Source organism: Clarias gariepinus, chromosome 9, assembly GCF_024256425.1.
Source record: "Clarias gariepinus isolate MV-2021 ecotype Netherlands chromosome 9, CGAR_prim_01v2, whole genome shotgun sequence".
Classification (NCBI taxonomy): Eukaryota; Metazoa; Chordata; class Actinopteri; order Siluriformes; family Clariidae; genus Clarias; species Clarias gariepinus.
The window spans coordinates 18141968-18158803 of record NC_071108.1 but is presented as its reverse complement, the minus strand read 5'-3'; the positions used below and the strand labels follow the sequence as shown (position 1 = coordinate 18158803).

The following is a 16836-nucleotide window of genomic DNA, read 5'->3' as shown; positions in this document are numbered from 1 at the left end:
GCAACACAACCTTCGGGACAGCTGGGGCAACTTCATGACAAATGTCACGAAGGACAGTGACATTAAAAAGTAGACTGAGAGCAAAGCGCTCTACAGGTTGAAGTTTATGACTATAATAGAGTACATTCATTTATACAACTGTCAGTCAACTATACTAAAGTCAATTAAAATGGAAAATGGGTTTCCATAGAATCTAGTTCCACTTCTGTCAGCCACAGGCTCGGAACAGATTCAATGAAACTGGACGGTTGAAAAAGCATTGAATGGACCTCACATTCTGCTGTGACGTAAATTGTAGGGTCAGAATTTGGCATGAATCCTGGGATCCAACCTGATTTGTGTCAATAGTTCAGGCTGCTGGTGGTAGAGTAATGGTGTGGAGAACAGCACACACTGGGCAGCTTAATACCAAATCAAACGTAATTTTTACTGCTACAGTGTTGTTGTTGACCTTGTGCATATATATGATAATGCACCATGCAACAAATGTCTCAAACTGCTTCAATAAATGTGCTTATGAGTTCAGTGTACCTGTGTGCAGTGGCCTTCCTAGACACCAGGTCCAAATCTAGTAGAGAACCTTTGAGGGCTGGGATGTGTAGTAGACCAAGTTATTTACTGCATGAATGTATAGCAATAGTGTAATGCAAGATGGGATCTTAAGAAATGCTTTTAACACCTTGCGGCATTAATACTGTACCATGAAGAATTGATATTGTTCTGAGAGCAACGTCACTAATAAAGAGGGTTTATGCAAATATTGGGATCTCATTTTAGTTACAATATTATAGAAACTATACTATATGAACATCTCCTTAACAGTTGGTCTAATAACAGAAAAAAAGAGCAAATACATTTAAAAAATTCATAAAATAAAAGCGATGAACGCCTCTGGAACGCATTCAATGCAAGTGTTTCCTCGGCTATGCGGCTGTACTAGAGAATGTGCTGTACATACTTGCAGCACGCCAAATCCCTCCCACGATAAAAACATCCCCTCTATCCATTTTTGAAACACTATAGCTGCAGAGAGAGAGAAAGAGAGGGAGAGAGAGAGAGAGAGAGAGAGGCTCACGGGCCACTATTCATAGCAACAGAAATGTCTCTTGTGTGGTAACTTTGGTGATCGCCTAGGCTCCCTTTTAGATCCCTCTGGTATGTCGACACTACAACGGCTGAGAGTTAGAGGGCCTCGTCCTTTATACTGTACAGCTTGTGGGAAAAAAAAAGCATTCGCATAATCAGAACATCTATAGTGGCATCTCTATCAGTCAGCCAATGAGAACAGATCGGTGTCAAAAAATAGAACGTCACCCTTCCACCTGCGATCACACTAATCAAAAGTTGATAATACTATTGTTAGAAAGACTGAAAGTAGGACAGGAGCAACACACTTTAAGGTTAAAGTACACTGTATCTTGATTATATACGCTATATTGCAAAAGTTTGTCGAGATCTGACCATCACACCCAGATGTGGTTGTTGAGCATTTCAAATTTAGTCTTCCATTTGCTGCTATAATTATAAGCTTCAATATTCTGGAAAGGCTTTTCACTATTTAGAATCACTGTTGTGGAATTTGTCCATTTAGTCATAAGCGCATTAGTAAAATCAGCCACTGATGAGAAAAAAAAAAAGAGGCCTGATGTGCAGTGACCACATTCATCCAAAAGATTTTCAGGTTTCTATATGGACCTGCACAGCCATGCTGGATTTTTGGCCTTCTTAATTCCAGTAAAAGGAAACTGAAATGCTACATCACACAAAAACACAGCAGTCTGGATCCGGACTGAGTGACAGTCTACAAGAAAAAAAAAGTAGACTATGAAAACTGAACCTTCAGAGATGAATTGAAAGTTTATTCTTTCTGCGGGACGTTTAAAACCAGTTTGTCTCATATGCTTCAAAACGGATCAAATGACATCACTTTCAGCATAAAATGATTTTCAGAATGTAAAAATTTTACATTTAATATAAAAAATAGACGATTCTGTAAATAATGTTGATATCATTCTGATCATTCGCTAATTTATCTGTGTCTACAAGTCAGGTGTCCTGTATTGGTGATGTTAAAGCTTTCATTCCAGTTTCCCTGAAAGATGTCCTGCCTACCTCTAATTGAACCTCATTCTGTGAAAAACATACATTATCAAGTAAATTATTTATCAGGTCATTTAAGCATTTTGTAAAGTTAACCTGTACAATAGTGTGTTACAAAGTGTGTAAGAGCTTTTTTCTATTTTTCTTTATAATTCAACGGTGCAGGTGCATTGTAGGCAACTGATCACAAACTGAAAAATCCATAATGTCTATTTTGCCATGGCAAAAAATTACTATGCAAATTTTTTTTTCATTATCAGAGCCTGGTAACCTAGTCAAGAATGACCAAGAGTAACTGAATATTTTGTTGCTCAGCTGGTCCAAGGCTTGACTGTGATGCATTTTGTCCAAGCAAATTTCCAAATTTTCCATTTCCAACCTTAAAATATGTCAAAATATAGTACTGACAGGAAACCCAATATTGTTCTTAACTTTTTGTCTCTTTTTCAGTATTGTACTGTAATTATTATTATTATTATTATTTTTTGCAGGTCACCCCACTCACATGATGACACTGGCAGAAATCCTGTAAGCAGAAAGCTTCATGGTGACAACAATCATTATGTTTAGACAGCACATTATCACATCTAGGATAGCACTGGGAAAATACAGCACCATGATTAAAAATATTTTTACTAATTTACCAGGGAGAAAAAAAAAAACTTTCAAAACTGTATTCTATCTAGAATGAAGATGAAAACGTTTGATCAAAAAACCTGCTCACTAAAAGACACACTGCCTAATTTTTCCAAACAAGCTCAGATGCAGTTGCATGCAAATAAATAAACCAGTCAGTATCAAACCTCCCTTTCATCAATGCGATGTGCTTCAACAGTGCACTAATTTACCCATCTAACAGAGAAGCAATACAGGCAAATAAGAGCCTTCACTGATTGGGAGAATCAGCATGCAGCCAAATCCAGTTTCCCCTGTATAATGATTAGTGTGCTGACAAAACTTGCAGTGTACCCCTTTTTCATTTTATTCACCAACATTTATCAACACAGGGCTGCTTTACAATAAACCAAGCAAGCCCAAAGAAAAAAAGTGTGGTCAAAAATAAAGATGCATAAAGTCTCGCTACTTTGCTGTGCAAATAAACAAAATGATAAAACATTCTGTCTAAGAACATCCAGACACAATAAATGTTTAAGAAAGCAATACACAAAGCATCCCTACACAAACAGAGCAAGGCCCAACCAGCCACAGCTTCCTATCCTTTTTTCCTTTTCACTTCAGTAAGGTGATGGCAAGCTATTATTATGTTAAGTAGGTACCAATTAGAACTTCATGGTGCGAGTTGTCACTTGTATGATTTTCTCCCCCTTTTTTTGTTTGTGTGAAAGCTGTTGTCCTGTTCACTTGTAACATCGAGCACATGGTAAACAGGAGGAAATGTTTACGATGGATCTTTTTGTTTCTTCGCAACTTATACTCTGATGTTCAAATTACGTTCCCTTTTTTAAGGTGATAATAAATGGGCTTATCACCTTCACAAGTAGGAAATCCAACAAAGAGCTTAAAAAATAAGTATAAGCTATATTATGGAAATGCGTAATAGTTGATTTGTTAGTATACTTAGTAATGAAGTTCAACAAAGCATTATATTGTGTTAAACATGGTGGTAAAACAAGTGTCTTTAACTAGTTTAAGAGAAACCAGCCAAAACATGCTGACATGGAGGTCAAATTGTGCCCTTGTTTTAAAGCCTACAGATTCACAAGTCTATATATCAGAGGAAAGAGAAACAGGAGGATCCCTAAGAAGTTCAAAGGAATATCAAAGAGCCTGATTCTTTTAAGCAGAAGCCAGCTGTCAACTGGTCATGATAAGAGCAAATCCAGGACTTTAGAGGACAGAAAAATATGCCTAAGGGACCTGAAGAACTTTGTCCGTCTAAGGTGAAACCTTAAGCTGTTTGACTTTGCTTAACGATAAACAATCTAGAGCTGTCTACGATAATCTCCTTTACCACAAATTAATTTGATAAACTCCATTTCTGTGCACTGCTGCTTCAATTCAACGCAAAATTACCAATACATGAAATACGTGAGCATTTACAAAGTTTGGGGAGAAAAAACACAATCAATTTAAACCATGTAATAGAATTCAAAGGTGCTTGGGTAAAGGGGTAAAAGAGCATTTAAAAAACTTTACATCAAGTATTATTTAACATATCACTTGAAATGTTGTAATTGTTTCGGGGTAAAAACGTATCAGATATATCCATACAATATTAATGTTACAATATCATCATATCAACAATATATTTAAACTTTCTCATCAAAACAATGAATGCATATGGTTTAGTTCTAGACATATACACCAGTACAATCTGCTTCATTTACTGTGTCTACTTTTCCCTTCACATGAACACTAACAGATTACTAATTTCAACATTATTGCTAACAGTCATCCATCATCTGAGCAGCTGTTCCTGGAGCCCTTCTTCTCCCGAAAAGAAATCACTAAATCTCGTTAAACGCCGTTTAAAGCTCTGGAGTTTTATTCTGCCTTTATAGCTCATCTTCAATCTACCAGCTCTTTGGCACAATGCCATACACACCAAATATATTCATATTAGTGTCCTGATGTCACGCCTTTAAAGTACAAACAAATGAGATGACAATTCACAGTCTTTAGGAGATCATCATTCTCACAAGGGGAAAACAGACTTTAGTTTAGACTTGCCTAAATGCAACCCATAAAAACAATGATAATCAAACAAAACGGCTTTTTTTTTTTTTTTACTCAGACAGATATCATGTCAGAAGTGTCTTGAAGAGAAAATGTCAGCTCTACCTTTTACACATATATTATAGGTTAAACAGCACAATGCAAGCCTTTTATTTAGAATCAATTCTAACATGTAACCTAAACCCAAAAAGGGCATTTAAAGTAAAAGCAGTTGCGAGTGAATGTGACATTTCTTGCTTCCCACTCAGAGAGGAGAAAGCCTTCCTTTTGCCGTGTGCTAACAGCGCCCCCCACTGAGAAGATGAAGAAAGACCAGGCTTTGCATCCATCCTTTCGACTCCAGGATAAACGCTAACAATTCCTGACAAAGGCATCCTACGTAAATTCATTTTAAAAGAAAAAGCATTTTAAATATCCTGTTTACACTGTGCCAGAATGATAAAAAAAAAAAAACACCAACAATACATTATGTTTTCTCTCAACCACAAGGACACTGTTGGCTAAATATCATGTAGTGCCACTAATAACTACTAGAAAAGAATGGGGTTATGAACTGGAATCCAGGAATAATAAAATGCCTTCAAATCTACTTAAACTTTAGAAGGTTTGTCAAAGCTTTAGGACAAAACAGAGGTTTATGTGTTTATCCAGATGTTTTGTTACTCTGTAGGCTTGGATTACTCCCAGTTCTGGCCATTAACAAGGAGCTATTGTAAGGCAATGTGTAGCAGCCAGTCGCTGTAATGAGCCGTGTTTTTGTTTACTTTTTTTGTTTTTTGTAGGAAGACAGTGTGAACCCAAATTTGAATCCATTTCAAAGGCAGGCGTTACCCCAAGAGGCTGTGAAGACACAAAAACAAATCTCCACGCATGGATAAGCTGCATAAAGTCTTTACCTCTGACTCATCATCTCTGACTCCCAGGTCCAGTACGGCATGTGGCTGTTTTTGCTTCGCCTGTGATGACTGACCCATCTGAAGGTTGAGCTGCCAGCCTATATGCTCCAACTAGTAAAAAAAAAAAAAAAAAAAAACATCACACATCATCAATTCCTTTATCCTTTTTTTTTTTTTTTTTACAAAGCACAGAGCTGAGCAGGTTTGAGTTTGTAGCCCAGCAGTGGCTCTGAGGCAGTCATAGAATTCTAACTTACTACCTTCGAGGCAGCTATAATGAGCTCAACCACAGCCTCATGGCTAATGCATCTGGCTCTAAAATTCTGGGTTCTGCATTGATATTTTATGGAAAAGGATGCATATTTCATGCCTCTGTATTAATATTCAATCAGGAAATCAGTTATTATTATTAATCCATACCGCCTAAAAAAATGCATACTAAAGCTCAGTGAAAGCAAGGGGAAACAGAGTAAATGTCAGGACAAGGTGATGTTAACTTTCCTTTGCCTCAAATCTAGGCTTCTCTCTCTCTCTTTATTATATATATATATATATATATATATATATATATACACACAGTGGTGTGAAAAACTATTTGCCCCCTTCCTGATTTCTTCTTCTTTTAACTATCAGTCAAAGATAACACAAGTAAACACAAAATGCAGTTTTTTAATGATGGTTTTTATTATTTAGGGAGAAAAAAAATCCAAACCTACATGACCCTGTGTGAAAAAGTGATTGTACCCTTGTTAAAAAATAACTTAACTGTGGTTTATCACACCTGAGTTCACTTTCTGTAGTCACCCCCAGGCCCGATTACTGCCACACCTGTTTCAATCAAGAAATCACTTAAATAGGAGCTACCTGACACAGAGAAGTAAACCAAAAGCACTTTAAAAACTAGACATCATGCCAAGATCCAAAGAAATTCAGGAACAAATGAGAACAAAAGTAATTGAGATCTATCAGTCTGGTAAAGATTATAAAGCCATTTCTAAAGCTTTGGGACTCCAGCGAACCACAGTGAGAGCCATTATCCACAAATGGCAAAAACATGGAACAGTGGTGAACCTTCCCAGGAGTGGCCGGCCGACCAAAATTACCCCAAGAGCGCAGAGACAACTCATCCGAGAGGCCACAAAAGACCCCAGGACAACAACTAAAGAACTGCAGGCCTCACTTGCCTTAATTAAGGTCAGTGTTCAAGCCTGATTTGCATGGCAGATTTCCAACCACTTTTAAGCAAGAAGAACATTAAGGCTCGTCTCAATTTTGCTAAAAAAACATTTCAATGATTGCCAAGACTTTTGGGAAAATACCTTGTGGGCCGACGAGACAAAAGTTGAACTTTTCGGAAGGTGCGTGTCCCGTTACATCTGGCGTAAAAGTAACACAGCATTTCAGAAAAAGAACATCATACCAACAGTAAAGTATGGTGGTGGTAGTGTGATGGTCTGGGGTTGTTTTGCTGCTTCAGGACCTGGAAGGCTTGCTATGATAGATGGAACCATAAATTCTACTGTCTACCAAAAAATCCTGAAGGAGAATGTCCGGCCATCTGTTAGTCAACTCAAGCTGAAGCGAACTTGGGTGCTGCAGCAGGACAATGACCCAAAACACACCAGCAAATCCACCTCTGAATGGCTGAAGAAAAACAAAATGAAGACTTTGGAGTGGCCTAGTCAAAGTCATATTGAGATGTTGTGGCATGACCTTAAAAAGGCGGTTCATGCTAGAAAACCCTCAAATAAAGCTGAATTACAACAATTCTGCAAAGATGAGTGGGCCAAAATTCCTCCAGAGCGCTGTAAAAGACTCGTTGCAAGTTATCGCAAACGCTTGATTGCAGTTATTGCTGCTAAGAGTGGCCCAACCAGTTATTAGGTTCAAGTCTGTCAGGGACCATCTGGATGATCCAGAGGAAACATGGGAGAAAGTCCTGTGGTCAGATGAGACCAAAGTAGAACTTTTTGTCTTAACTCCGTTCGCCGTGTTTGGAGGAAGAAGAATGATGAGTATCATCCCAATAATACCATACCTACAGTGAAGCATGGTGCTGAAAGGGGTGTTTTTATGCACAGGGGACAGGACGACTGCACTGTATTAAGGAGAGGATAAATGGGGCCATGTATTGTGACATATTGGACAAAAACTTCCTTCTCTCAGTCAGAGCATTAAAGATGGGTTGTGGCTGGGTCTTCCAACATGACACACAAACAAAGCACACAGCCAGGAAAACCAAGGAGTGGCTCCGTAAGAAGCATATGGACTATTTAAAAGCAAAATAACAGGTCTCTGGGGGTCAGAAATCTGGCTGATAAGCAAATGATCAAACAAATACTTATTTGACACAGTAAATCACAAATAAATTGTTAAAAAAATAAATCATACAATGTGATTTCCGGATTTATCTTTTTTAGATTCTGACTTTCGCAGTGGAAATGCACCTATGCTGAAAATTGTAGACCCCTCCATGATTTCTAAGTACTGTAAGAGAACTTGCAAAATCAGAGGGTGATCAAATACCTATTGACCTCACTGTATAAATATTCTTTATTTTATATATATATATATATATATATACATACATACAAAAGCATTACATTTCCCATACTGCATAAACGTTACATTTGCACAGACCTCATTACATAGCCTCCTACATGTCTTTCTAGCAATGATTTCCTTTGTACATATTTTAAACTTTGCGCATTATGGTAAATGCTCTAACAACAATAAACGCAAACTGCATGAAAACCTTGTTGTGCCTTGCTTACATTCCTAAAGTTGTTCTTAACTTGAGAGAACAGAAAGTCCTAGGGAGATTGACAGGGTCAGAGGTCAGTACTCCTTGTGAAGTTAGTCAGAGGTAAGTACACCTTGTCGTGGTTGAAAAGAAATCCAGCTGTCTTAAAAAGTTTTCAAGCATGCTTAAAAATTTTAAATGTACTCACCAATTTAAAAAAACATTATAGTAATGTGTAAGTAAATGTATGTAGGTGGTTAGGGAACATTTAGGTGGTTTGTGTTTTTTCATAATAGATTACCAAGTCCAAAAAACTAAAAGTCCAAATCCCACAATTTGTTACAAATTGCAACAATTAAGAAGAAATTTTAAAGCTACTGCCTGCAAGGGCAATTGAGAAAACTGTAGGCTCTAATTCTGTGACAACTGTTTAGGAAAGATGCATATATGGACATATGGCATCGGCAAAGTTTTGGGCACGTAGTGTAGTTTTTTAATCAAGTATTCTGTTTAACCTAAATCCATTAAGCAGAAAGCCTAATACATATCCTCTGACTACCGGGAATGGTTAATTCTAATTCTGTTAATTTGTAGATTACACACATATTAAAGTATGTAACAGACCACTTTCTGATAAAAATGATGAAGCGGTATAAAACCTATTTTGGTAGAAATATTCCTGGTGTAACATTTAGTCATCATCACTTTAGATCATTTATAGTTCCTTACTCTAAGGTATTAAAATTTTGTTTACTCTTAATGTTACTGGGTGATCTTTAAACTGAACATGGAAACAAGAACAATAAATTTTATGAAAACCTTATCATGATTTCACATCTGATCGATTTCATCATGAACACAAATTTTTCATCTAAATCATCTTTCCATCATTCCATGTATATACTGTAAACTCACCTTCTTGGGGGCAAATATCGTCTGTCTAATCTTCTCCACCACATCTGGGCCAGCTATAGCCCAAGCCTGACTAAATGCCTCAGCTTTGTCTGGAGCAATATTGATGTTTTCAAGCTGCTGCTTCAGAGATGCTGGTTTAATATTGTGATGCACAGCCTGCGCACAAAGCACACAAAGGGCACTTTCACTTATTAGTTATACAAACTATAAGCACAGCTATTAGTAGCATGCTGCAGTGACTACCATTAAAATGCTCAGAATAACCTCTCCAACATTTTTATACAACATTCTTATTCATCGCAAATGACCAGTAACAGTTAATTTTAACTTTCCAGACTGATGAACAAAGCAGATGATTTATAAATGATTGAAAGAACTGTATAATTTTAGTTTCATTACATTTAAGTTTTATTTGTATAGCATTTTTTATAATGGACATTTAGGCAAAACAGCTTTACAGAAATAAAAAACAATATGTACAAATTTATAAAATACAGTACATATTTTAAGCGCTATCAGTTTGAGCAAGCCTGAGGTAATGGCGGAAGAAAAAAATCTAGAGACACCAAATAAAAAATTAAACCCATCCTCATTTGGGTGAAACCAAACAAATATAACTATAAGAATCATGTCATTAATAAATCATATGCAGAATGTGAAGGTGGTGAAGAAATCTACTAGGGTAAATGCTTTTGCATTAAGATGCAGTATTAAAAGTAGGAGTGCAACAAACAATTGATATATTTGACTAAAATATGACCAAATATTATTGTTATTACAACAAATATGTTGTTCCTGGTTTCTGAGCATGCTCTCTCTCCCCTCTTTATTATTTCCCATTAATACACAGACACTGATTAATCACATTCTCCTTAGGTGTGTATGTGCATCCCATCTCATGACCTACACAGAACTGTGCTTGACCACGTCCCTGCAATCACAGACTTAATCTCAATTTTTTTTATATTTCATTAAAACAAATATATAGAAAAATATAGTTTATGCTATTTTACTGAAATATTTTAATGCCAATATCTTGATATCAATTTTTAAATTGACAAAGAAAACATTTATTCAAGCACAAATTTCATGTATAGATCAGTACAGTGTTTATATAAACAGCTATATTTAAAATTGTATGTACTCATACCAGATTTTATACTAATTATTATACCACTATCAGAGCTTTAGGCCCAGCCCAAAATGTATATCTATATAATATTGGCTTCCATATAGTAGGATCTCTGGATATAAGCTGGATATCTGTGAGCTTCTTTATCAATCATGACACAAAATACCTTGGTGCAACATTATGAAAAACAAATCAAACCTGATCCAATAGCAATAAAAGTGTTCAAGTGATCTAGTTTTATCTTAAACCACCAACCTGTTCTAATAAGAATGAGGACGTCTCCAGCACCAGATGAAGGGCCTGTTTCTCTAAACCTAAAGCACTCTGTAATTTCTGCTCTTCTTCCTCACTGAAGGAGCGCTCGCCCTGAGACACAAAGCACACATGCAGTCATTAGACACTGAAGTTTAGCACCAATGCAAGTTTACCCATAGAAAAGGTTCAAGGAGAAATCTATTGTGGATGCAAATTACCAGGGACCACCAAATAAAATATTACAATACCTAGGTACCAATTCAGTTTGTATTGCAATTGTACAAGTAGCCCAATATTATAAATATCCAGATCAATATTACATTTTTATGAACCTATTTAAATTTTATTACAGTTCTAAACAGATTTTACAAATAATTTTCTTCCACCACAGAGAATGCTGAGCTGCCTGCCAATGTGTAAACAGTTTAAATAACAGTTGTAATAACAATAATATTTGGTCATATTTTAGTCAAATATATCAATTGTTTGTTGCACTCCTACTTTTAATACTGCATCTTAATGCAAAAGCATTTACCCTAGTAGATTTCTTCACCACCTTCACATTCTGCATATGATTTATTAATGACATGACACCTGTAGGATTATAAAGGAACAGCAACATCTTATCACCTTATATGCAAACATATATAAATTAGTCAGTGTGACAACCTGCATGTTAATGTTTAAGATTTAATGATGTAAGAGTTTTATTAGTGAATGAAATGCTGAATTTATTTTTGTTTTGTTTTGCTTTAAACTTCTTTTAACAACAATTTGGTCTGTTTTTACTTTGGTTAATGGTTTTCAATGTACACTTTCCTTTAACTACACTGCCTGGAAAAAAAAATAACATTGTACAAGGGTCAAATTATTGGGCTGCATCAAGTAAAGAAAACTAAGGAGATTTGAAATTACTGTAACTGAGTTAAGAACACAACATGTTATCAAAACCTAGAAGGATAGTGATTAACTTTAAGCTTTGAGGACAAAATCTAATTGAAAAAAATCATAAATGGAGATCCCGAAAATATTTGGTCAAGTTGTTAACAGTGACATTAAAAGCATTTACTCTTACAGGATTGTGACCAAACAGCTGTTTGGCCATAAGAAAATTATTTGTTAGTGAGACTAATCAGGGTCAGCATGCACCTATCATGCATAAAATCCACTGTACAAGCCTCTGGAGGCAGTGTTATGAGGTGGGGTGGAAGTTCCTTTTTCGCTGATGGCACAGACATGTTTCAGGATTTAAATTGTAAAAGTGTGGTTCTGTGAGCATAAGGAATAAGCCACCACATTGTGTGCTGTAATCAATGCTAAATGTGACAGAATGAAATCTTAGAGTGTGTGACTCTTTTTTGTTGGCTAGGCAGTTTACATGATAACATATAAAAATCCGAAGCTTAAACTTTAATGATAATACTTCAATTAGGGCCATTATGCTTGTCTTGTAGATCACTATCTAGCAAAACCAAATCCTTGCTGCAATTTCTGAATTTACATTAATAGTAACATGATGCATACGTCACTAGAGAATGATAAGTGCGATAAGAAGCTCTTGTTTTTTAAGGTATAGGACACAACAGTGAAATCTGCCTGTTATCCCTTACGTTTGAGATGGATAAAAAATATATATTTTCTACAGTGTGCATTCCACAGTGTGGTTGAATTCTCAACTCTAATTGGTCAGGAGGTGTGCATTCATTTTTTATAATAGTAATCCTCAGGAAGCATCTCCATTTGTAGTCATGAATGCACTAGCCCTAATATTTTACTGTTTTCACAGTAACAGCTACTACACAGACATTCATATTCTCAAGCAATAATACTATTATTCATCCTATAATTTATCTAGATTATCTTTATTTTCCTTGCTCCGGATCTGGCAGGTTCTTCAGATCCCGTGTGATACTAATGTAAAAACTGTTTTAATTTACCATTTGTGGAAATGCTTGCTCTGGCAGGTGTACAAAGTCCACAGCTGCTGTTGTTGGGCACAGACACTACACTTGGTTGAGGGAATACAACTCTAGCTCAAAATTGTGTTGCCGTTTAACAAAATAAAACAGCCAACCAAGAAGAAATCACGGGAAAATGACAGTCACACATTTGCTTCATACTTTCGGGAACAGTGTCACTGTTATTTATTTTTAATAAATAATGTATAGCATTTCAAGGTCGAATATGCATCACTTTCTGAGAAACAGAGGATTTAAAAAGGGCGTATGACCCTAGGGAAACAAGTGCTACATAAAAAGTTCCATACGTCATTGACTTGGACCTATTCATGCTAAATGCATGCCATTTTCAGGAACAGTTGTCTAGTATAATGTCTAAAACAGAAGGTCTACAAATGCAAGTTCGCATATAAATGGAAAATAAATTTGGATTGAAATGGGCCTTTGTATCTCTACATTAAAGCACATTATTTCTTAATTTTTTTTTTTTTAGGAGATTAGGTGTTCATACTCAAACCAGCCCTTCAACCTACATCTGCACAATTTTTTTTGCACTGTGCTGCTGCCACATGATTAGCTGATTAGATAACAGCACACGTGAGCAGGAGTGCACGAGATCCTATTAAAGCAGATGGTTAGTGTGATTATAAATCTGCTTACATTTTATTTATATTTTATGTACTTAATCCAATTTGTGTATGTGTGTATAAGAGAGAAAGAGAAAGAGAGAGAGAGGAAGAAAGCTACATAAAGAATGCAGTTTTATTATACATTTTTTAACATTGGTGATCAACTTATTGAATTTTAACAGTTTATGGTTACGTTTAACTATTAGTTAAAACACACTTCACATGATTCTGTTATATAAAAATAATTCAGTTCTGGGATGATAGGACCCCCACTGAGAACATAATTATTGTATAACAACTAAGTTTATTATGTTCAATTAAGCAATATCACACTTGTCATGCTGTTGCACTGAATATCAGCACAGCTGTGATGAGGTTGTAGGCAAGAGGTCATAGCGGGAGTGCCTGCAATGGCACAGCTGTGCTGATATTTAGGACAACGGCATGACCTGGAGTGTGATATTGCTTTTAAAGAGCAATTTTTTCAAATGCCATTCATTATTAACAGATTAAGAAACTGATTTAGCAACTGACAGGTAACCAGTGTAATTAGGGGTCAAAGGCGTTTTTAATTCTTACCGGCACTACGAAGACAAAAGGTGAGAAGACAGACAATCTTGTAAACGTCTTTGTAAGTTTCTCTTTATTTCTCCACTTATTCCATTTTAGAATAGCCTTAGCTAACTGATGTTGAATTCCAAATGAAATGGAAAATAAAAAGCTGGTGAGTTATGCAAAGTGTAGAAACCCTTGTTCCACAGACCAAGTTGTGACTCTTGATCAGGGTAAACGACTGTTATAACACTTGTGTCCCAATGATGTTATGCTTTATATCATCACTCATGGAATACCTCTTGCTCAATCGAATTGCCTGGTAAGGCCTAACTCTTGTATAATGACAAACATTTTAATCTAAACATATATTCATTTATCTCAGGGTGGGGATTTCCTTTATGCCAAATTCACAACCAAGCTGTGTTTAGAGGAATTGTATATGTTATGGATTCATACCTTAAGATGAAGTTTCTGAAGAATGCGAGAGAGAAGTCTGGACAGTTTGTTGACCTCTATAGTGTTGATGAATGTCACTGCCTCCTTGATGCTGTGAAGAGAAATGAAGGTAAAACAACCAAAACAATCAAAACAACTGCACTTTATTCCATTTTTGTGCATCCTTTAAACTTTGCATAGTTAAAAAGGTATATGTTTATAACCTTGTTGCACTTCGCACTGTAAATTAAGACAGCTACCTACAGTATATATTAAGCATCTATACTGCTATACAAACAGCCAGTTTACTGTTACAGCACTTATTACTGTTCGCTCTCAGGTTAAATACATCCCTGAGGCTAACTAGCACAGGATAGCTATCAGCTAACCACAGCACAATTACATAATTACAGCAATTCATATGTTTCTAATAAATTGAATTTCACCTACCTTTGTGTTTCTTTGACAATTAAAGCCATGTTATCGTTTATTAATCTATATATTAGCGATCTGTCTTACGTCTGACTAATAAGGAACCACAGGTCACATCCCAAATTTCTCTTTTCACTACATGGCGCACTACTGTGTGGCGCACTACTGTGAGAGCCGTTGTGTCGTACACTAACTAGTGCACCCTTTAAGGAATAAAAAAGCCGTTTGGTATTCGGGCTTGTAGTGGATGTAGATACTTCCGGTTTAACGGTCACATGTTGTAGTCACATGATATCACTGACAGTTACTGAAAATATAAAAGTGTGTGTATACTATATAAAGAGAGAGAGAGAGAGAGAGAACATTTTTGCCGTGTGTGTAGTGTGCGTTAGATGAGCACTTCTGATCTTGGCAATTAGATCTTGACGTATCAGATTAAAAAGAAATCAATTAATGTTCTGTCATCGTCTGTTACATTACGTTAATTTGTACTGTTGCTGATTCAGAAACCCTATTGTTTAAAAAAAAACTTGTCTTAAATGTCTTTTCCACCAATAATATAACTATAAACCACTTCAATAAGTTAATGCACATGACAGATAGACAGACAGATGAATAGATAGCATATGTTATTTATCCCAGAGGGGGAATTATAAAAACGTACAGCTTGTTGAATTATAATTTTTATTCAATTTTTTTATTATATATTTCTTTAAATATAATTTGTACATTTTTTATAATTTTTTTAGAGATACACTTTTACACCAAAATTCATCAAAATATTGAGGGCATGACCTAAGCTGGATAGTTTAGGATTACAAATACAGTACTGGGGGAAAAAATCCAGAGGCAGTGTTTAAGGATGAACAATCTACAAAATGTATCTTTTACACATTACCAGGGTTTATACAAAAATATTTAATAATGATTTAATAATTATAGAACACGTGGTTGATGGTTAAAGAGTTTGTAGTAAGAGTTAAAAGGTTAAAGCTAATCAGCTTTAATGTAGTCAATGATATTATTATTTCAAGTTGAAGTTGAGAAATAATAATTTGTAAGGTTGGGTACCTTACTTGTTTATGCTAAGTTGCCAGCTAAATGCACTTGATAATCGGAGAGTGAATCACTGATGAAAAATCGAAAAAGGAGATCGGATAAAGATTAAGTTTTGTCTTAAAACGACTTCGGCTCTTTCATTTCAGAAGTGAAAATATTACCTAATCCGAGTAAAAATATTCAGTTTAGCTTTTCTCATTAATATCTATTGGTGCAGGTGTTTGTTTACATTGAGCAAGTAGCTTATTGGTAGCTTATTTTAAAGTAGATTATTAAATCTGGTACATATCATCGCTTTTACTCAACATTTTGATTTCACTTCTGGTGCAGGTTAAACTTCAGGCAAATATCTAAGAACTGCAAAATCATCATTAAATTCTGTTCAGCAGTCGATTTAAGACATGCTCACAGTTTGACGCATATACAGTATGCTATCATAATTTGTGGTTTATAATCTCGCAAAAGATGCTCATAACATCCATGCAAATCAACATTTAGATTTAATAATAATTAGATTTAACTTCAAGCAAATACAGAAGGACTGTTCAGCAAAGGTTCATGAAATTCTGTTCAGCTAGTTTTGCGTGATGTTGTGACAAAATCTGACTGGATAGACAGACTGTACATACAGACAGGAAATTTCCTGAGACTGGTTGCTGATCCTCCAATGTATGGAATGTAAAGATATAATTGAAAGTGCGAGTTCTAAACAATGTACAAGCACAACCTTTCCTTTTATTTATGTAGAGATCAGAGCATTTTCAACTCTCTGATTTGATTTCTAGTAGCTGACAAAAGGTTGAGAAAGACTTTGAAGAAAAAAATCTTAGTTAGCAGGCCTGTTAGGAGGAGGAAGGCAAACCAAAGCCAAAATTCTGTTTTCCAAACTGTGTGGCACTTCAGCTGTTAACTAGTATGCAATAATGATGCTCAAAGCTCTACAGATTGCCCCAGACAACTTGTTAGCTTATGCAGAAGAACTGCACAAGCAGCACAAAGAGAAAAGCCTTCAAGCGGTGCTTTGACACAA

At 35.8% G+C, this 16836-nt stretch overlaps 1 protein-coding gene across 1 annotated transcript in view; it reads right to left on the bottom strand.

Moving 5' to 3' along the window:
- The window catches only part of commd10 (COMM domain containing 10), a 46215-nt gene extending 31338 nt beyond the window's left edge, over nucleotides 1-14877 (bottom strand). The window contains exons 1-5 of the mRNA XM_053504957.1: nucleotides 14766-14877; nucleotides 14337-14427; nucleotides 10739-10849; nucleotides 9352-9507; nucleotides 5694-5804 (exon numbers count right to left, since the gene is read on the bottom strand). Of these exons, the coding sequence (XP_053360932.1) occupies nucleotides 5694-5804; nucleotides 9352-9507; nucleotides 10739-10849; nucleotides 14337-14427; nucleotides 14766-14794 (498 nt within the window). The 5' untranslated portion in view covers nucleotides 14795-14877. The remainder of the gene's footprint in view (nucleotides 1-5693; nucleotides 5805-9351; nucleotides 9508-10738; nucleotides 10850-14336; nucleotides 14428-14765) is intronic.
- Between the last annotated feature and the right edge of the window lie 1959 nt (nucleotides 14878-16836).